The sequence below is a fragment of the Gymnoscopelus braueri genome, assembly GCF_963280865.1.
Source record: "Gymnoscopelus braueri genome assembly, chromosome: 6".
NCBI classification, from domain to species: Eukaryota; Metazoa; Chordata; class Actinopteri; order Myctophiformes; family Myctophidae; genus Gymnoscopelus; species Gymnoscopelus braueri.
In genome coordinates, this window is record NC_137607.1 from 29,918,376 (window position 1) to 29,940,088 (window position 21,713).

Consider the following 21,713-nt stretch of genomic DNA (forward strand, 5'->3'; position numbering starts at 1 on the left):
TGAAACATTGTTTATAATGTTTATATGCCTAAGGATGACATCCTAAAGTAACAGAATATACTATTTTCATATGTACCATTGTCTATGGTGATGCTTTTGTCTTCTGTGATTCCAACATTGTTTATGTCTAATCTATTTTCCCCTGTGTGTGTGTGTGTGTGTGTGTGTGTGTGTGTGTGTGTGTGTGTGTGTGTGTGTGTGTGTGTGTGTGTGTGTGTGTGTGTGTGTGTGTGTGTGTGTGTGTGTGTGTGTGTGTGTGTGTGTGTGTGTGTGTGTGTGTGTGTGTGCGCGTGTGTGCATGCGTGTGTGTGTGTGTGTGTGTGTGTGTGTGTGCGTGTGTGTTTGTGTCTGTGTTTCAGCTGTCCAGTATGCGTCCAGAGGAGTACCGTAGCATTATTAGGAGTCTGGAGACCCACTACGAGGAGTTCAAGCGCACTTCCATGACTCCCAGATGTTTGCTGAGGAGGACCAGAAGAGCATTGAGAACCAGTACTCTGGAGCTCAGGACCACTATGAGCAGATGGTGGTGGAGCTGCCCTCTTACAGTCAGTACAGCTAAAATAATTACATATTCTCTAAAAAAATCTATGGCAACCCACATTTTAGGAAATTGTTTTTCTTGTGACTCAAAAGAGGTTTTGCAGGCAAACATGGAAGTTAATTAGTTTTTTGGAATATAGAATAGAATATTTCATTTTGCCTAACTTGCACTGAACATTCTTTGAAAGCATTTGGCTACATAACAAAGTTGGCTGCTTTGAATCCATTTCCATTTCTCATTCTAGTCTTTCTGTAACCCACTTTTGTGCAGAAATGTGGTCTGAAAATGTCTGTATAGTTTGTACTGTATTCTACAGCCACACAAAAGTTCTATTAGTCTAGCCTACATTGATAATGCAGAGCTGCAAGACACAGTGTAGTACAGCATAAGACCAGAAGATTAGAAATGGTAACTATTAATGCTTGTCCTCTTCTTTCCTTTAACACGTGTATCCTATGTGTTCCCCTAGGTGCACACCAGCAACAAGTAGAAGTGAACCAGCAACAACAAATAGAAGTGAACCAGCAAACACAACAAATAGAAGTGCAACAGCAACAACAACACATAGAAGTGCAACAGCAACAACAACAACAACAACAACAACAACTAATAGGAGTGCAACAGCAACAACAGCACATAGAATTGAGACAGGTGGAACAGCCACTTCAACACCAACTGATATTTATACAGCCACAAGCAATGCAGATGCAGGCTGAGCAACAGCGTCACCAACAACTGATAATTCTCCAGCAACAACAAGTGGAGGCACAGCAGGCCGAGCAAGCCCGTCAACAGCAACTGATTATTCTAAGGCAGCAGCAGCAAATGGAGGTCGAGCACCAGCGGCAACAGCAACTGATTATTCTGCAGCAGCAGCAGGCTGAGGAGGAGGTGGTGAGGAGGAGAGTGGTTGAGGAGGAGGTGAGGAGGAGAGCGGCCGAGGAGGAGGCGAGGAAGATATTGGCCGAAGAGTCGAGGAGGAGATTGACCGAGGAGGAGGTGAGGAGGAGACTGTCCGAGGAGGAGGCGAGGAAGATATTGGCCGAGGAGTCGAGGAGGAGAGCGGCCGAGGAGGAGGTGAGGAGGAGAGCGGCCGAGGAGGAAGCACGGAGGATATTGGCCGAGGAGTCCAGGATGAGATTGGCCGAGGAGGACGCAAGGAGGAGACTGGTCGAGGAGGACTCGAGGAGGAGACTGGCCGAGGAGGAGGCCAGGAGGAGAGTGGCTGAGGAGGAGGCGTGGAGGAGAGCGGCGGAAGTGAAAAAAGTGGAGGTGAGGAAGGTGGAAGCAAAGAGAGTGTCCCGGGCCTCCTCTTCCTCCCTTTCGTCCGCCTTGGGCTCGTCTTCTGCCGTCTCACACAGCCTGTCCGAGATGCACGTGCTCCGACAGAGGCTGGAGGCGGTCGAAGGAACGCTGACTCAGAACCTTCACATCTGCCTGGGGGAGGATGTAGCGCAAGACTGTGGCCTCCGGATCGCACAGCTGGAGGTATACTGGGCGTCTACATGATTCACACAAAAACACGTTGATGAACACGTTCGTTATAAGTAAAAACAAAATTTCAAGCATCTACCCCTGTCTGCGTGACTTGAAAATAACACAATAATATCCTACGGTGTGCAAAAACTGTAATTCGTATGTACTTTTCTGCAGATGGCACAGCGCGACATTGACTCCGTGCGTGTGGAGTACGTACGTCTGAGGGAGCAAATCCTGAATGAGCTGCAGGGCATGACGGATGCTGACAAAGCACAGTTCCTACGCAGTGAGATCAGCACCATCAACCAAAGAATGGGCAGTGCGGAGAGCTGCTCCTCAGCCTACTTAGGCAGGTAGGCAACGAAACACAAACACGCACGCACGCACACACGCACACACACACACACACACACACACACACACACACACACACACACACACACACACAAGGTCTGTCCCATAAAAGGTAACATTTAGATTCATCATTCACAGATCACGCAGTTGTCCTACATTCACTGAGTCGAATCATCAAACTGCCATTTTTCCCTGCCCTGCATAATTGTCGATTAAAACCACGGAGCGTCCGAGCCTACAAATATTTACAAATATAAGATCTTAATTGACCAAAAACATATTTGCCACTTCTGTCTTATTCTTGCCATAAGACAGAAGTGCCATTTAGCAAATATTTAAGTTGCAATGGTTTGAAAACATTTTCTGACTCTCTTAACCTTGTTTTAGTACTACAATGAGCACTATCCAACTCTGTTTTCTTCTGTTTTTGGCATTATATATGACATTAGGTTATTTGTCTGCTACCGGTGAGTCTTGCTTTGCTTAACATTTGCGTCTAGAACAGCAAGGTTTTCTTTGTTTTGTTTTTAAAGCAAAATGTATTCAAAGAGTACACATGACATTGTATTCAAGTCACAAAAATTAAAACAACTCTTTGGTTTTACTTTTTCTCCCAAAACTCCCATCCACCCCTCCCCATTCCGCCACCATCCTTCCCCACAAGGCCAGACATACAAACAACACTACATACACATGTATTGAACAGCAAGGTTGGCCCTAACACATACGTACGTACAAGTGACTGATTCCTACATGACTTTAACACACTTCTCTGTCTTGTACACCTCCTTCCACCTTTGTCCTTTCTTTGCATCAGGATGCAGGCTCTAAGGGGTCTACTGGAGAATGTGGACCAGGCTGAGGACATTGTGAAAGTTCATGAGGCCAGACTGACGGAGAAGGAAACCACTTCTCTGGTCTCTGGTGAAGTGGAGAACTACATGTTTGCGCTGAAGGTACAGTAGGGAATAACGGCTTGCTTACTGTTCTTCAAAAACATTTAAGTTTGCAGCAGGGACCTTGTTTTGTCATTTTCATTCCTCAACGTTCCTTATTTCTGTTACACAAGCAAAGAACATTAAAACGGACACTGTCCTATTCCTAGCTTTTACACACGACTGCATACCTGTCTCTATGTAGGGCAGAATACCAGTGTGTGTTACTGCATGGCTCACTGGTGTCAACCATCAGTTTGAATTAGAGAAACTGGTATCAAAGTCTCTGTGAGGGGAGGTCAAGTCATGGATTTAGTAAGGGTACTTACTAAATCTAGGCCAATTGTCACTATGCTTTTCATGATTATCTAATGAAATGAATAGCTTTATCAAATACATATGTAGAAAGGTATGTGTTATATATTTTCTAGAGCGGCCATGAGAGTCTGCCGGTTTAGAAATCACACTGTTGACTATATGGTCCATGTTGGTTTTGATCAGAACATGAAAGCAGAGTTGGATCAGAACAGAGATGTCCTTGACTCTATGGAGGCAGAGCTGGCCAAGGTGGGCCACTGGAACGACCAGGTGTCTGGGTCCTCCCATCGGTGTGACATGATCCTGTCTAAATACAACGAGCAGGTTGGCCTACAGGCAGACCGTTGGCAACGCATCCAGAACCAGATTGGCAGCAGGTACTGCTCTCTTCCACACACACACACACACACACACACACACACACACACACACACACACACACACACACACACACACACACACACACACAGAATTTACTACCTACTGTAAGAAAAACTCAACAACTGTGTCCTTCTCTTTCCCTCACTAAGACTCAGGGACCTGGAGTTGTATCTGCCCCAGTTGCAGCACTATAAGCGTACCAGTACTTCCCTCGATAAATGGATTCAATCCACACGCAAGAAACAGGACACCCTACAGGCCTCCAAGATACAAGACCTCCAGACATTGAATGACCACATCAGCCATCAGAGGGTCTGTCTCTGTTCATTTTTCATTAATTTCACTTAACTTCAGCTTACTTTAATTCTTAGAAGTGGACATTTAACATGAATGCTGTGGTTCTCTTGTAAGGAGCAGATGTAAAAAATTGTCATAACACTTCCCAGTGTATTACATTTTGAGAGCTTGCGCTGGAAAATCACGCACCATCAGCATCTCACTGAAAGCCTTTGTAATTTTGCGTAGGCTTATGCCACACATGAATGCATTATGAAGTGTTATGTCAGATTGTCCTCCTCATAATAGATGATATAATTTACAATACAATAAATAATGACAAAGTTCCCCTTTAATATTGATTGTTTGTACGGGTGATATGTGAATTTAAACATTCCACACATACAAAGTGTGCTATTGTATTCACATACAGTAACACACTTTAACATTTTATCAACAATAATGGACTTATGTTAAGGTGTATGTGTTCTCAGGCCCTGAATACCGAGATCAAAGGAAAGAGAGAGACAGTGGAGAGTGTCATAAGGGACATAGACACCTGTGTGAACTCTATTAAGGTATGGAGGTCTATTATAGTACATACTTTTTGTTGTTATTTTGTACAAATCACAAAGGTTTGTCGCTTGGCCATTGATAGTTATGATGGTGGTTAAGATGCTTGATTCAGAAACTGACTGGTGGGGTAGGACATAATCTACAGCCTTCTCTCCTGTCCCTCCCCTCCACTGGACTGCATGCCCACTGTTGTTCCACAGCAAAGATCATTATACACACTTAGTTTTTGTTTTGTTTTTGCCTTTAGGACTATGAATCAGACCTGGCATCATACAGCTCTGGTGTTGAGACTCTTCTTAACATTCCTATAAAGAGGACCATGCTGAATTCTCCTTCTATGGATCTCACGCAGGAGGTAACGGCATCACTCACTCAATGATCTCATACTGGGAACCTAATGACCGTCTTTTACCCTGGAGGCAGTCTCAATAAAACACTGGAAACAATTCATTTGTAGTTCCATGGAGATCCATTTTTACAAAGGAGAGCTAGCCAAGATGGCAGCAGCACTGTTAGTTATGAACAGAAACAAATATTTTAAATGCATAAAGGTTTAGCGTTTGTGTTTGCACATTTGTGAGCAAAGGAGAGAGCTGTCCATAATTGACCACCTTACTGTGATACTAATGACATTGATGCTGAGTTTGCTGTCTCTATTTCAGGCGACCTTGCTGCAGACCCGTTACACAGAGTTGCTCGCCATCTCTGGTGACCACTACAAATACCTGGGAGCGATGCTTAAAAACATGGAGGAGCTTAAGGTAATTATTATCTGATGCTTTAACCCACTTTCATGAAATATCATTAAAACCGTATGCAAAATAAGTATGTGTTATTTTGTCAAGATAAGAGTATTGTCCGTTAATTATGTTTGTTCCCATTACAGCATTGAGGTATGCTTTGCTGCTTATATATGAAATAACTTGCGTTTACATAAGCCCTCCATCTGTGTTTTGCCTCACCTCTAGATCCGTAACACCAAAATCGACCTGCTGGAGGAGGAGCTTCGCATTGTGAAAGAGGACACGCAGGGCCACCATGCCAAGAACCGGTCCCTAGAGGAGGCCGTCTCCCGCTACCAGTTGGAGCTCTCCCAGTCCCAGGAGCAGGTGCTGGCTCTGGGCGAGGTGAAGAGAGACACAGCCCTGAAGTGCAGCTCCGCGCAGGACACCCTGGACTCCACCCACAACCAGCTGACCGAACTCCAAGGCCAGGTGGGGCACCTCAACCAACAGATGGAGGAGGAGAAAAGCAAGCGGAGATCGGCAGAGGAGCGCCACGCAGAGCAGCAGCAGGAGTACGACACGCAGCTGCGAAAGAGGCAGATGCAGCTAGAGGAGGTAAACTGGGCCAAGATGGAGGTGGAGAAGAGCGTGGCCGACAGGGAGCGTGAGGCAGAGAAACTGCGGCAGCAGCTGGCTGAGGAGGCGGCGAATAGTAAGCAGCTGGAGCAGCAAATGTCAAAGGTAAGGAATCAGTACAATGCTGAGATCAATAACCTTAAGCTCAGCTATGAGTCCCAGATCCATGCTGATCACGCTGACATCCAGATGCTGGCAGCTCAGAGGGAGGAGGACACAGCCGACATGCAGTTGCAATGTGAGAGGATGGAGTCAGAGAGGGGGGATTTAGAGGAGGAGCTGAGGAGGCTTAGGTTGTCTATCAGCCAGGCTGACGAACACAGGCGAAGGGCAGAAGAGGAGGCCCACAGTCAGCGCTCTGTAATCATGGAAGAGGGGCGCAGGAGGAGAGAGCTGGAGGCCCAGGTGGAGACGCTGCTCAGGCAAAGTGCAGAAGATGACAGCCAACACAGGGAGGAATTAGCTGATGTGATCAAGAAACTAGAGGAGAAGGGTGAGCAGCTAGTCTACCTCACACACAGCCTAGAGGAGGAGACCCGCAGGAGGAGAATCACAGAGGAAGGACAGGCTGTGATGGAGCAGAGCCTGGGCCAGCTACAGGCCAACGTGGCTACATCCTCCTTAACCATGACTCAGCTGCGCGAGTGTGAGGAGGAGCTTGAGAAGATGCGTATAGACCTGAAGAGGGAAGTCGGTGAGAGGAACAGGGTTGAGCAGAATATGGCCAGGTTACAGGTACGCATCAAGGACCTCCAGGCTGTCAGAGATGGACTAGAGGGTCAGGTAGAGATGCTGAGAATGGCCAATCAAGAGGAAGTGACCAGGAGAAGTAAGGTCGAGGCAGAATTGGAACAGACCACCATGACCATGAAGGAATATGCAAGCGCTATCACCACTCTACGCCACAGCCAAGAACAGACAAATGCTTCAGGAAGAAGAGGTGAAGAGGAGCAGCGTAGGCTGCAGGAAGAGCTAGAGAAAAGCTTGAGACAAAACAAGGTATCAACAGAGCGTTTGACCCAGTTGAGCTCAGAGCTGAAGACCCTGCAGGCACGGCTCCTTCAGGAGCAGGCATGCATAAAGGAGCTAAACCTCCAGAAGGAGAGTATTCACAAAACCATAGATGAAAAGAGTAAGACACTGAACAGGGTTGAGCAGAATGCAACCATTTTACAGGGACGCGTCAAGGAACTCCAGGCTGTCAGAGATGGACTAGAGGCTCAGGTGGAGACTCTGAGGAAGACCAATCAAGAGGAAGTGACGAGGAGAAGGAGGGTAGAAACAGAATTGGAACAGACCACCATGACTATTAAGGAATATACAAGCACTATCACCACTCTACGCCACAGCCAAGAACAGACCGATGCTTCAGGAAGGATAGGTGAAGAGGAACAGCGTAGGCTGCAGGAAGAGCTAGAAAAGAGCTTGAGACAAAACAAGGTGTCAACAGAGCATTTGACCCAGTTAAGCTCAGAGATGAAGACCCTGCAAGCACAGCTCCTCCAGGAGCAGGCATGCATAATGGAGGCAAACCTCCAGAATGAGAGCCTTAACAAAACCATAGAAGAAAATAGTAAGGCACTGAATGAAAATGCTGCTGAACTCCAGAGGCTGAAGCACCAGACAGAAACATTAACCAAAGAGAGGCTGAGGGTCGAGCAGAATACGGCCAGGTTACAGGGCAGCACCAAGGATCTCCAGGCTGTCAGAGATGAACTACAGGGCCAGGTGGAGTGTCTGAGGAAAATCAATCAAGACGAAGTGACCAAGAGAAGGAGGGTAGAAACAGAATTGAAACAAACCACCATGACCATGAAGGAGTATACCAGCACTATCACCACCTTACGCCATAGCCAAGAACAGACCAATGCTTCAGGAAGGAGAGGTGAAGAGGAGCAGCGTAGAATGCGGGGAGAACTAGAGCAAAGCCTGAGACAAAACAAGTTATCAACAGAGCGTTTGACCCAGTTGAGCTCAGAGATGAAGACCCTGCAAGCACAGCTCCTCCAGGAGCAGGCATGCATAAAGGAGGCAAACCTCCGGAATGAGAGCCTTTACAAAATCATAGAAGAAAAGAGTAAGGCACTGAATGAAAACACTGCTGAGCTCCTGAGACTGAAGGACCAGACAGAAATGTTAACCAAAGAGAGGCTGAAGTTAGAGGAGATGCTGAGGGTTGTACGACATGAGAAAGAAGACCTTGCAAGATCCAAGCTGGCAAGTGAAGATGAGGTGGAATCACAAACAACAGCTTTGGAAGCGCAGCTACAGAGCAGCACTCACAGCAGCGTGGACTACCAGAACCTGGTCTCTGAGCTCTCTTCAGAGAGGGAGAAGCTCAAGGTGGAGGTTGAACAAATACAAAGGCAGGCCATCGAGGTACATGACCTGTTTGTCCTGGACCACCTGTGTCTTTCCAAATCAGAGTCCTAATTTGGAACAGTCAAGTAGCTACAGTATAGCTGGCTGTGGAACAAGCTTTTTCTTGCATGCTGGAATTCTCACTAGATAGATGCCTTGCACGTCTATGACTCTGATTTGAACACATGTCATTATATGTGTTTAATGCATTTGCATGCCAGTACAGTATGTGCCAATGTGATCTGTGCCTCTCTTTGCCTGCCAACCTATTTGATCAGCCATCTTTCTGGCCACACTGTCTGATAATTCACCATTTAGCATGCTTTTTTGCCTTTCCTAGTTTTAGCCATAATCATCCATCATCAACACTGCAACTGTTCCTCTGGTCAAAATTCAGGATACATTTGTCACTGTTTGTGTTGCGTGATCTTGAATTGTCTCCATTGTCCCATTTATGGTAACTACAATCTGCAATCTGTAAATCTGTAAATTGCTTAGTTCAAAACATTCACCAACTCTTAGAAAATCAGTATGTCTGTCCTTACATTCACATCCCAGAGGATCAGGAGTGGTACCATTTCTCCACCACCTTGAGTTCTACCTTGTAGGACTGATATTTTGTAAAATTGCAGATTGCAGATTGCGGCTTTCAGAATATGGGTACTATTGTATGAAAAAGTATATATTTAGTTGGTTTGCTTGTGTAGATTTAAATGTGATGTAGTGCAGAAACATCTGTCAAAACATGCATGGTTGGGAAGGCCACTTTGAATATGAAATACTTTGATCAAATTAATTAAATTAATAATACAAATAAAAATAATAGCAATTAATTAAATTAATAATAATATATTATACAATTCTGTGACTCCCTAACCCTGTATGTGTTGTTTTTGTTTGTTAAAATGAATAGAATTTCATTTTGAATAATAGTGTCACTTTCTTGACAGTGTAATATTATGCTTGTATACACCTGCACTTTTAAATGCAGAAAGATTGCTCTTACAATTCAGTGTCTTAATATTCAAATTCTAACTTGTTTTTTCTCTTTTTGTCCCTTTTATTCTTCATCTTCTCCCTGTTTTTCTGCAGACAACATCTTTAATCCAGTCCACTCAATCTCAATATAATGAGATGGTGAAGGAGCGAGATGCCCTTCAGGACAAACTGAAGTCTTTCGAGGAAGACAAGGATCAGTTCCAGAGCCTAGAGAATGAGCTCAGCCGCATCAAATTATCACTGGAGTCTGAGCTCCGCCATAAACAGCATTTGCAAGAGGAAAACGAGAAGGTGAGGAAGGACTTTATTTACTGGAAGAATCAGTCTGAGAGTAAGGAAGGCCTTGTCCGTCAATATGACTTGGACAAGGAGCGCCTGGAGCGAGAAAGGAAAAGTCATAAAAGTGAGATAGAGAGGCTGATGAGGGAGGTGAATCAGGTTGAGGAGGCCTACAAGAGCAGGCTCTCTACCCTTCAGAAAGAGGTGAAAGAGAAGGCTGTAGTCAGAAAGACCATGCAAACTGAGCTAGAGAGTATTAGAGAGGTTCCCACTCTTGATCCCTCCTCCTTAGTCTTTGATGGTGTAAGAAAGCCAGTCACAGCACAGCAGTTGCTTGACTGCGGTGTCTTGGACAGGCACACATTTAACCTGCTTGTGAATGGGCAGAAGACTGTCCCAGAGGTGTCTGTGGAAAAGAAAGTCAGTCTGAAGGGGACTGGACCCATAGCTGGCGTGATAGTTGAACAGCTGAAGGGTCCAGGGTCATTTGTTGGACGTCAAGACAAAATGTCCTTGACACAGGCAAAAAAAGAGAATCTACTGCCTCCAGACAGTGCTGACCTGCTACTGGATGCCCAAGCTGCTACAGGCCACATTATCGACCCCAGATCCAATCAGAAACTGACTGTGGAGGAGGCATGTGACCAAGGTGTGGTGGATGAGGGGGATCGACAGAGGCTGATTGCAGCAGAAGCAGCTGCGGTGGGCTTCCATGATCCTGGCACAGGCAAACCTTTGTCAGTATTTCAGGCCATGAAGAAAGGGCTCACAGACAAGAACACAGCACTGCGTTTACTCCAGGCCCAGGAGTCAGTTGGGGGCATTCTGGATCCCATACTCAGTGTGTTCCTCCCTAAAGACACAGCCATGGAGCGTGATCTCATTGATGAGGAAATGTACCGTGCTCTGAATCAGAGGCCTGAGCTTTACCTAGACCCAGAATCAGAGTTGGGTGCCAGCTATGTGTCACTTAAGAGAAGATGCAAGACTGAACCTAAAACAGACCTTCTCCTTCTGCCTGTCTCTGACAAGATAGATCCCTCTAAATTGGTATTTGAAGGTGTTCGAAAGCCAGTCACAGCACAGCAGTTGCTTGATTGTGGTGTATTAGATAGGCCCACATTTAACAAGCTAGTAAAAGGGGTAAAAACTGTCCCCGAAGTGTCCATGGAAAAGAAGGTCAGTTTGAAGGGGACTGGACCAATAGCTGGAGTGATAGTTCAAAGTCTGAAGCATCCACAATCAGTGGTTGTACATCAAGGCAAAATGTCCCTAACAGAGGCCAAGAAAGTGAAGCTCCTGCCCCCAGAGAGTGTTGACTTATTACTAGATGCCCAGGCTGCTACAGGCCATATAATTGACCCCAAAACCAATCAGAAACTGACAGTGGATGAGGCATGTGTAAAAGGAGTAGTGGATGAATGGGACAGAGATAGGCTATTAGCAGCAGAAGCTGCTGCTGTAGGCTACCAGGATCCTAGTACAGCAAAGGCACTTTCAGTGTTTGAAGCCATGAACAAGGGAATTATTGACAGGGATACTGCTATACGTTTACTCCAGGCCCAGGAGTCTGTTGGAGGAATTCTGGATCCCATTCTCAGTGTGTTCCTTCCTAGAGACACAGCTATTAAACGCAATATTATAGATGAAGACCTTTGTTGTGCCTTAAACCAGAGTCCTGAGTGCTACCAGGATACAGACACTGATCTTGGTGCGAGTTATGGGGCTCTAAAGAAACGATGCAAGACAGAGCCTCACACAGGATTTCTACTTCTACCGATCTCTGACAAGATAGATCCCTCTAAATTGGTCTTCGAAGGTGTTAGAAAGCCAGTCACAGCACAGCAGCTGCTAGATTGTGGTGTACTGGACCAACCCACTTTTGACCAACTTGTGAAGGGACATAAGACTGTCCCAGAGGTATCCGTGGACAAGAGAGTAAGTTTGAAGGGGACTGGACCAATAGCTGGAGTAGTACTTGTAGGTTTGAAGGGTCCGGGATCAGTTACTGGACGGAAAGGCAAAATCTCCTTGACAGAAGCCAAGAAAGAGAATCTCCTCTCTACAGATAGTGTTGACTTATTACTGGATGCACAGGCTGCTACAGGCCACATTATCAACCCCAAAACCAATCAGAAACTGACGGTGGAGGAGGCATGTGCCAAAGGAGTTGTGGATGAATGGGATAGAGATAGGCTGTTGGCTGCAGAAGCTGCAGCTGTAGGCTACAAGGACCCTAGCACAGCAAAGCCCCTCTCTGTGTTTGAGGCCATGAAAAAGGGCATCATTGACAGGGACACTGCAATACGTCTACTCCAGGCCCAGGAGTCCGTTGGGGGGATTCTGGATCCCATTCTCAGTGTGTTCCTCCCCAAAGACACAGCTATGAAGCGCAGCCTTATAGATAAAGATCTTTGTTGTGTTCTAAGCCAGAGCCCTGAGTACTACCAGGATCCTGACACTGATCTAGGTGCAAGCTATGGGTCTCTAAAGACAAAATGCAAGACAGAGCCTCACACAGGCCTTCTGCTTCTCCCTACCGCTGACAAGATAGATCCCTCTAAACTGGTCTTTGATGGTGTCCGAAAACCAGTCACAGCACAGCAGCTGCTTGATTGTGGTGTACTGGACAAACCCACGTTTGATCAACTTGTCAAGGGACAGACATCTGTCCCAGAGGTGTCTGAGGACAAGCTGGTGAATCTAAAGGGCACAGGACCAATTGCTGGTGTATCAGCTAGACATGGTGGAAAAATGTCCTTTACAGAAGCCAAGAAAAAGAACATTGTGTCTATTGATTGCACCAACCTGCTGCTGGATGCTCAGGCTGCAACAGGTCACATAATTGACCCAAAATTCAATCAGAAACTGACAGTGGATGAGGCCTGTACCAAAGGGGTGGTGGATGAGGGGGATAAAGATAGGCTGTTATTAGCGGAAGCTGCTGCAGTAGGCTTCAGGGATGCCAGCACAGCTAAGCCTATCTCAATTTGTCAGGCAACAAAGAAAGGTATGATTGACAAGAACACAGCAATACGTTTGCTCCAGGCCCAGGAGTCTGTTGGAGGCATTCTGGATCCCATCCTTAGCGTGTTCCTCCCCAGAGACATAGCTATGAAGCGCAATCTTTTAGATGAAGACCTCTGTCATGCACTAAGCCAGACTCCTGAGTGCTATGTGGACCCAGAAACTAATATGGGTGCCAGCTATGGCTCTCTAAAGAAAAGATGCAAAACAGAACCTCACACCGGCCTTCGGCTTCTGCCTACCTCTGGCAAGATAGATCCTTCTAAATTGGTCTTTGAAGGTGTTCGCAAGCCAGTCACAGCACAGCAGCTGCTTGAATGTTGTGTACTAGACAGAACCACTTTTGACCAACTGGTCAATGGACATAAGACTGTCCCAGAGGTATCTGTGGAGAAGAAAGTAAATTTGAAGGGGACTGGACCAATTGCTGGGGTGATAGTTGAAAATCTGAAAGATCCGAGTTCGGTCACTGCACATAAAGGAAAAATGTCCTTGACAGATGCCAAGAAGGAAAATATCCTCCGATCCGAGAGTGCTGACTTACTACTGGAAGCACAGGCTGCTACAGGCCACATCATCGACCCCAAAACCAACCAGAAACTGACAGTAGATGAGGCATGTGCAAAGGGAGTAGTGGATAACAAGGATCAAGTTAGACTGTTAGCAGCAGAAGCTGCTGCTGTAGGATATCAGGATCATATCACAGGCAAGCCCCTCTCAGTGTTTGAGGCCCTGAAAAAAGGAATAGTTGACAGGGATACTGCAATACGACTACTCCAAGCCCAGGAGTCTGTGGGGGGGATTCTAGATCCCATCGTCAGTGTGTTCCTCCCCAAAGACGTAGCTATGAAGCGCAACCTTCTAGATGAAGACCTTTGTCGTGCCCTAAACCAGAGCCCTAAGTGCTACCTGGATCCAGACACTGATCTTAAATCTGATTATGCTTCTTTGAAGAAGAGATGCAAGGCAGATCCTCAAAGCGCCCTGCTGCTACTGCCCACCAAGGACAAGAAAGATCCCTCAAAAATTATCTTTGAAGGTGTACGAAAACCAGTAACAGCACAACAACTGCTTGATTGCGGAGTACTGGATAAACCCACCTTTGATCAACTGCTCGAGGGAAAGAAGTCTATCCCAGAGGTTGCTGAGGAAAAGAAGGCCAATCTAAAGGGCACAGGATCAATTGCTGGTGTAGAAACTAGACCTCTAGGGAAAATGTCCTTTACAGAAGCCAAGAAAGAGAAAATTGTGTCCGCTGACTCTGCTAATCTGCTACTGGAGGCTCAGGCTGCCACAGGCCACATCATTGACCCCAAGACCAATCAGAAACTGACAGTAGAAGAAGCCTATGCCAAAGGAATTGTGGATAAGACAGATAAGGATAGGCTAATAGCAGCAGAAGCTGCTGCTGTGGGTTTCAAGGATCCAAGGTCAGCCAAGCCCCTCTCAGTGCTTGAGGCCATGAAAAAAGGAATGATTGACAGGAACACTGCAATACGTCTACTTCAAGCACAGGATTCTGTGGGGGGAATTTTGGATCCCATCATCAGTGTATTCCTCCCCAAAGACACAGCTATGAAGCGCAACCTTCTAGATGAAGAAATAAGTCGTGCTCTAAAGCAGAGCCCTAAGTGCTACCTGGATCCAGAGGGTGATCTCAAATCTGATTATGCTTCTTTGAAGAAGAAATGCAAGACAGAGCCTCAGAGTGGCCTGCTGCTACTGCCCACCAAAGACAAGAAAGATCCCTCAAAAATTATCTTTGAAGGTGTACGAAAACCAGTAACAGCACAAGAACTGCTTGATTGTGGAGTACTGGATAAACCCACCTTTGATCAACTACTCGAGGGAAAGAAATCTATCCCAGAGGTTGCTGAGGACAAGAAGGCCAATCTGAAGGGCACAGGATCAATTGCTGGAGTAGAAACGGGACCTCTAGGGAAAATGTCCTTTACAGAAGCCAAGAAAGAGAAATTAGTGTCCGCTGACTCTGCTGATCTTCTACTGGAGGCTCAGGCTGCCACAGGCCACATCATTGACCCCAAGACCAATCAGAAACTGACAGTAGAAGAGGCCTATGCCAAAGGAGTGGTGGATAAGACAGATAAGGATAGGCTAATAGCAGCTGAAGCTGCTGCTGTGGGCTTCAAGGATCCAAGGTCAGCCAAGCCCCTCTCAGTGCTTGAAGCCATGAAGAAAGGAATGATTGATAGGAACACTGCAATACGTCTACTTCAAGCACAGGATTCTGTGGGGGGGATTTTGGATCCCTTCATCAGTGTGTTCCTCCCCAAAGACACAGCTATGAAGCGCAACCTTCTAGATGAAGACATAAGTCGTGCTCTAAAGCAGAGCCCTAAGTGCTACCTGGATCCAGAGGGTGATCTCAAATCTGATTATGCTTCTTTGAAGAAGAAATGCAAGACAGAGCCTCAGAGTGGCCTGCTGCTACTTCCCACCAAAGAGAAGAAAGATCCCTCAAAAATTATCTTTGAAGGTGTACGAAAACCAGTAACAGCACAAGAACTGCTTGATTGTGGAGTACTGGATAAACCCACCTTTGATCAACTGCTCGAGGGAAAGAAATCTATCCCAGAGGTTGCTGAGGACAAGAAGGCCAATCTGAAGGGCACAGGATCAATTGCTGGAGTAGAAACGGGACCTCTAGGGAAAATGTCCTTTACAGAAGCCAAGAAAGAGAAATTAGTGTCCGCTGACTCTGCTGATCTTCTACTGGAGGCTCAGGCTGCCACAGGCCACATCATTGACCCCAAGACCAATCAGAAACTGACAGTAGAAGAGGCCTATGCCAAAGGAGTTGTGGATAAGACAGATAAGGATAGGCTAATAGCAGCTGAAGCTGCTGCTGTGGGCTTCAAGGATCCAAGGTCAGCCAAGCCCCTCTCAGTGCTTGAAGCCATGAAGAAAGGAATGATTGATAGGAACACCGCAATACGTCTACTTCAAGCACAGGATTCTGTGGGGGGGATTTTGGATCCCATCATCAGTGTGTTCCTCCCCAAAGACACAGCTATGAAGCGCAACCTTCTAGATGAAGACATAAGTCGTGCTCTAAAGCAGAGCCCTAAGTGCTACCTGGATCCAGAGGGTGATCTCAAATCTGATTATGCTTCTTTGAAGAAGAAATGCAAGACAGAGCCTCAGAGTGGCCTGCTGCTACTTCCCACCAAAGAGAAGAAAGATCCCTCAAAAATTATCTTTGAAGGTGTACGAAAACCAGTAACAGCACAAGAACTGCTTGATTGTGGAGTACTGGATAAACCCACCTTTGATCAACTGCTCGAGGGAAAGAAATCTATCCCAGAGGTTGCTGAGGACAAGAAGGCCAATCTGAAGGGCACAGGATCAATTGCTGGAGTAGAAACGGGACCTCTAGGGAAAATGTCCTTTACAGAAGCCAAGAAAGAGAAATTAGTGTCCGCTGACTCTGCTGATCTTCTACTGGAGGCTCAGGCTGCCACAGGCCACATCATTGACCCCAAGACCAATCAGAAACTGACAGTAGAAGAGGCCTATGCCAAAGGAGTGGTGGATAAGACAGATAAGGATAGGCTAATAGCAGCTGAAGCTGCTGCTGTGGGCTTCAAGGATCCAAGGTCAGCCAAGCCCCTCTCAGTGCTTGAAGCCATGAAGAAAGGAATGATTGATAGGAACACTGCAATACGTCTACTTCAAGCACAGGATTCTGTGGGGGGGATTTTGGATCCCTTCATCAGTGTGTTCCTCCCCAAAGACACAGCTATGAAGCGCAACCTTCTAGATGAAGACATAAGTCGTGCTCTAAAGCAGAGCCCTAAGTGCTACCTGGATCCAGAGGGTGATCTCAAATCTGATTATGCTTCTTTGAAGAAGAAATGCAAGACAGAGCCTCAGAGTGGCCTGCTGCTACTTCCCACCAGAGAGAAGAAAGATCCCTCAAAAATTATCTTTGAAGGTGTACGAAAACCAGTAACAGCACAAGAACTGCTTGATTGTGGAGTACTGGATAAACCCACCTTTGATCAACTACTCGAGGGAAAGAAATCTATCCCAGAGGTTGCTGAGGACAAGAAGGCCAATCTGAAGGGCACAGGATCAATTGCTGGAGTAGAAACGGGACCTCTAGGGAAAATGTCCTTTACAGAAGCCAAGAAAGAGAAATTAGTGTCCGCTGACTCTGCTGATCTTCTACTGGAGGCTCAGGCTGCCACAGGCCACATCATTGACCCCAAGACCAATCAGAAACTGACAGTAGAAGAGGCCTATGCCAAAGGAGTTGTGGATAAGACAGATAAGGATAGGCTAATAGCAGCTGAAGCTGCTGCTGTGGGCTTCAAGGATCCAAGGTCAGCCAAGCCCCTCTCAGTGCTTGAAGCCATGAAGAAAGGAATGATTGATAGGAACACCGCAATACGTCTACTTCAAGCACAGGATTCTGTGGGGGGGATTTTGGATCCCATCATCAGTGTGTTCCTCCCCAAAGACACAGCTATGAAGCGCAACCTTCTAGATGAAGACATAAGTCGTGCTCTAAAGCAGAGCCCTAAGTGCTACCTGGATCCAGAGGGTGATCTCAAATCTGATTATGCTTCTTTGAAGAAGAAATGCAAGACAGAGCCTCAGAGTGGCCTGCTGCTACTTCCCACCAAAGAGAAGAAAGATCCCTCAAAAATGATCTTTGAAGGTGTACGAAAACCAGTAACAGCACAAGAACTGCTTGATTGTGGAGTACTGGATAAACCCACCTTTGATCAACTGCTCGAGGGAAAGAAATCTATCCCAGAGGTTGCTGAGGACAAGAAGGCCAATCTGAAGGGCACAGGATCAATTGCTGGAGTAGAAACGGGACCTCTAGGGAAAATGTCCTTTACAGAAGCCAAAAAAGAGAAATTAGTGTCCGCTGACTCTGCTGATCTTCTACTGGAGGCTCAGGCTGCCACAGGCCACATCATTGACCCCAAGACCAATCAGAAACTGACAGTAGAAGAGGCCTATGCCAAAGGAGTTGTGGATAAGACAGATAAGGATAGGCTAATAGCAGCAGAAGCTGCTGCTGTGGGCTTCAAGGATCCAAGGTCAGCCAAGCCCCTCTCAGTGCTTGAAGCCATGAAGAAAGGAATGATTGATAGGAACACTGCAATACGTCTACTTCAAGCACAGGATTCTGTGGGGGGAATTTTGGATCCCTTCATCAGTGTGTTCCTCCCCAAAGACACAGCTATGAAGCGCAACCTTCTAGATGAAGAAATAAGTCGTGCTCTAAAGCAGAGCCCTAAGTGCTACCTGGATCCAGAGGGTGATCTCAAATCTGATTATGCTTCTTTGAAGAAGAAATGCAAGACAGAGCCTCAGAGTGGCCTGCTGCTACTGCCCACCAAAGACAAGAAAGATCCCTCAAAAATTATCTTTGAAGGTGTACGAAAACCAGTAACAGCACAAGAACTGCTTGATTGTGGAGTACTGGATAAACCCACCTTTGATCAACTACTCGAGGGAAAGAAATCTATCCCAGAGGTTGCTGAGGACAAGAAGGCCAATCTGAAGGGCACAGGATCAATTGCTGGAGTAGAAACGGGACCTCTAGGGAAAATGTCCTTTACAGAAGCCAAGAAAGAGAAATTAGTGTCCGCTGACTCTGCTGATCTTCTACTGGAGGCTCAGGCTGCCACAGGCCACATCATTGACCCCAAGACCAATCAGAAACTGACAGTAGAAGAGGCCTATGCCAAAGGAGTGGTGGATAAGACAGATAAGGATAGGCTAATAGCAGCTGAAGCTGCTGCTGTGGGCTTCAAGGATCCAAGGTCAGCCAAGCCCCTCTCAGTGCTTGAAGCCATGAAGAAAGGAATGATTGATAGGAACACTGCAATACGTCTACTTCAAGCACAGGATTCTGTGGGGGGGATTTTGGATCCCTTCATCAGTGTGTTCCTCCCCAAAGACACAGCTATGAAGCGCAACCTTCTAGATGAAGACATAAGTCGTGCTCTAAAGCAGAGCCCTAAGTGCTACCTGGATCCAGAGGGTGATCTCAAATCTGATTATGCTTCTTTGAAGAAGAAATGCAAGACAGAGCCTCAGAGTGGCCTGCTGCTACTTCCCACCAAAGAGAAGAAAGATCCCTCAAAAATTATCTTTGAAGGTGTACGAAAACCAGTAACAGCACAAGAACTGCTTGATTGTGGAGTACTGGATAAACCCACCTTTGATCAACTACTCGAGGGAAAGAAATCTATCCCAGAGGTTGCTGAGGACAAGAAGGCCAATCTGAAGGGCACAGGATCAATTGCTGGAGTAGAAACGGGACCTCTAGGGAAAATGTCCTTTACAGAAGCCAAGAAAGAGAAATTAGTGTCCGCTGACTCTGCTGATCTTCTACTGGAGGCTCAGGCTGCCACAGGCCACATCATTGACCCCAAGACCAATCAGAAACTGACAGTAGAAGAGGCCTATGCCAAAGGAGTTGTGGATAAGACAGATAAGGATAGGCTAATAGCAGCTGAAGCTGCTGCTGTGGGCTTCAAGGATCCAAGGTCAGCCAAGCCCCTCTCAGTGCTTGAAGCCATGAAGAAAGGAATGATTGATAGGAACACCGCAATACGTCTACTTCAAGCACAGGATTCTGTGGGGGGGATTTTGGATCCCATCATCAGTGTGTTCCTCCCCAAAGACACAGCTATGAAGCGCAACCTTCTAGATGAAGACATAAGTCGTGCTCTAAAGCAGAGCCCTAAGTGCTACCTGGATCCAGAGGGTGATCTCAAATCTGATTATGCTTCTTTGAAGAAGAAATGCAAGACAGAGCCTCAGAGTGGCCTGCTGCTACTTCCCACCAAAGAGAAGAAAGATCCCTCAAAAATTATCTTTGAAGGTGTACGAAAACCAGTAACAGCACAAGAACTGCTTGATTGTGGAGTACTGGATAAACCCACCTTTGATCAACTGCTCGAGGGAAAGAAATCTATCCCAGAGGTTGCTGAGGACAAGAAGGCCAATCTGAAGGGCACAGGATCAATTGCTGGAGTAGAAACGGGACCTCTAGGGAAAATGTCCTTTACAGAAGCCAAGAAAGAGAAATTAGTGTCCGCTGACTCTGCTGATCTTCTACTGGAGGCTCAGGCTGCCACAGGCCACATCATTGACCCCAAGACCAATCAGAAACTGACAGTAGAAGAGGCCTATGCCAAAGGAGTTGTGGATAAGACAGATAAGGATAGGCTAATAGCAGCAGAAGCTGCTGCTGTGGGCTTCAAGGATCCAAGGTCAGCCAAGCCCCTCTCAGTGCTTGAAGCCATGAAGAAAGGAATGATTGATAGGAACACTGCAATACGTCTACTTCAAGCACAGGATTCTGTGGGGGGAATTTTGGATCCCTTCATCAGTGTGTTCCTCCCCAAAGACACAGCTATGAAGCGCAACCTTCTAGATGAAGACATAAGTCGTGCTCTAAAGCAGAGCCCTAAGTGCTACCTGGATCCAGAGGGTGATCTCAAATCTGATTATGCTTCTTTGAAGAAGAAATGCAAGACAGAGCCTCAGAGTGGCCTGCTGCTACTGCCCACCAAAGACAAGAAAGATCCCTCAAAAATTATCTTTGAAGGTGTACGAAAACCAGTAACAGCACAAGAACTGCTTGATTGTGGAGTACTGGATAAACCCACCTTTGATCAACTACTCAAGGGAAAGAAATCTATCCCAGAGGTTGCTGAGGACAAGAAGGCCAATCTGAAGGGCACAGGATCAATTGCTGGAGTAGAAACGGGACCTCTAGGGAAAATGTCCTTTACAGAAGCCAAGAAAGAGAAATTAGTGTCCGCTGACTCTGCTGATCTTCTACTGGAGGCTCAGGCTGCCACAGGCCACATCATTGACCCCAAGACCAATCAGAAACTGACAGTAGAAGAGGCCTATGCCAAAGGAGTTGTGGATAAGACAGATAAGGATAGGCTAATAGCAGCAGAAGCTGCTGCTGTGGGCTTCAAGGATCCAAGGTCAGCCAAGCCCCTCTCAGTGCTTGAAGCCATGAAGAAAGGAATGATTGATAGGAACACTGCAATACGTCTACTTCAAGCACAGGATTCTGTGGGGGGAATTTTGGATCCCTTCATCAGTGTGTTCCTCCCCAAAGACACAGCTATGAAGCGCAACCTTCTAGATGAAGACATAAGTCATGCTCTAAAGCAGAGCCCTAAGTGCTACCTGGATCCAGAGGGTGATCTCAAATCTGATTATGCTTCTTTGAAGAAGAAATGCAAGACAGAGCCTCAGAGTGGCCTGCTGCTACTTCCCACCAAAGAGAAGAAAGATCCCTCAAAAATTATCTTTGAAGGTGTACGAAAACCAGTAACAGCACAAGAACTGCTTGATTGTGGAGTACTGGATAAACCCACCTTTGATCAACTGCTCGAGGGAAAGAAATCTATCCCAGAGGTTGCTGAGGACAAGAAGGCCAATCTGAAGGGCACAGGATCAATTGCTGGAGTAGAAACGGGACCTCTAGGGAAAATGTCCTTTACAGAAGCCAAGAAGGAGAAATTAGTGTCCGCTGACTCTGCTGATCTTCTACTGGAGGCTCAGGCTGCCACAGGCCACATCATTGACCCCAAGACCAATCAGAAACTGACAGTAGAAGAGGCCTATGCCAAAGGAGTTGTGGATAAGACAGATAAGGATAGGCTAATAGCAGCTGAAGCTGCTGCTGTGGGCTTCAAGGATCCAAGGTCAGCCAAGCCCCTCTCAGTGCTTGAAGCCTTGAAGAAAGGAATGATTGATAGGAACACTGCAATACGTCTACTTCAAGCACAGGATTCTGTGGGGGGAATTTTG

The 21,713-nt window shown here is 46.4% G+C and overlaps 1 protein-coding gene across 1 annotated transcript in view; it reads left to right on the forward strand.

The window, feature by feature from the left end:
• Positions 1 to 21,713, forward strand: part of dspb (desmoplakin b) — a 56,895-nt gene that overhangs the window by 13,686 nt on the left and 21,496 nt on the right. Inside the window, exons 12-23 of the mRNA XM_080430516.1 lie at positions 401 to 545; positions 1,011 to 2,029; positions 2,195 to 2,373; positions 3,192 to 3,330; positions 3,811 to 4,004; positions 4,158 to 4,320; positions 4,779 to 4,862; positions 5,108 to 5,215; positions 5,523 to 5,621; positions 5,829 to 7,004; positions 7,950 to 8,600; positions 9,675 to 21,607. Coding sequence (XP_080286642.1) covers positions 401 to 545; positions 1,011 to 2,029; positions 2,195 to 2,373; positions 3,192 to 3,330; positions 3,811 to 4,004; positions 4,158 to 4,320; positions 4,779 to 4,862; positions 5,108 to 5,215; positions 5,523 to 5,621; positions 5,829 to 7,004; positions 7,950 to 8,600; positions 9,675 to 21,607 — 15,890 coding nt within the window. The remainder of the gene's footprint in view (positions 1 to 400; positions 546 to 1,010; positions 2,030 to 2,194; positions 2,374 to 3,191; positions 3,331 to 3,810; positions 4,005 to 4,157; positions 4,321 to 4,778; positions 4,863 to 5,107; positions 5,216 to 5,522; positions 5,622 to 5,828; positions 7,005 to 7,949; positions 8,601 to 9,674; positions 21,608 to 21,713) is intronic.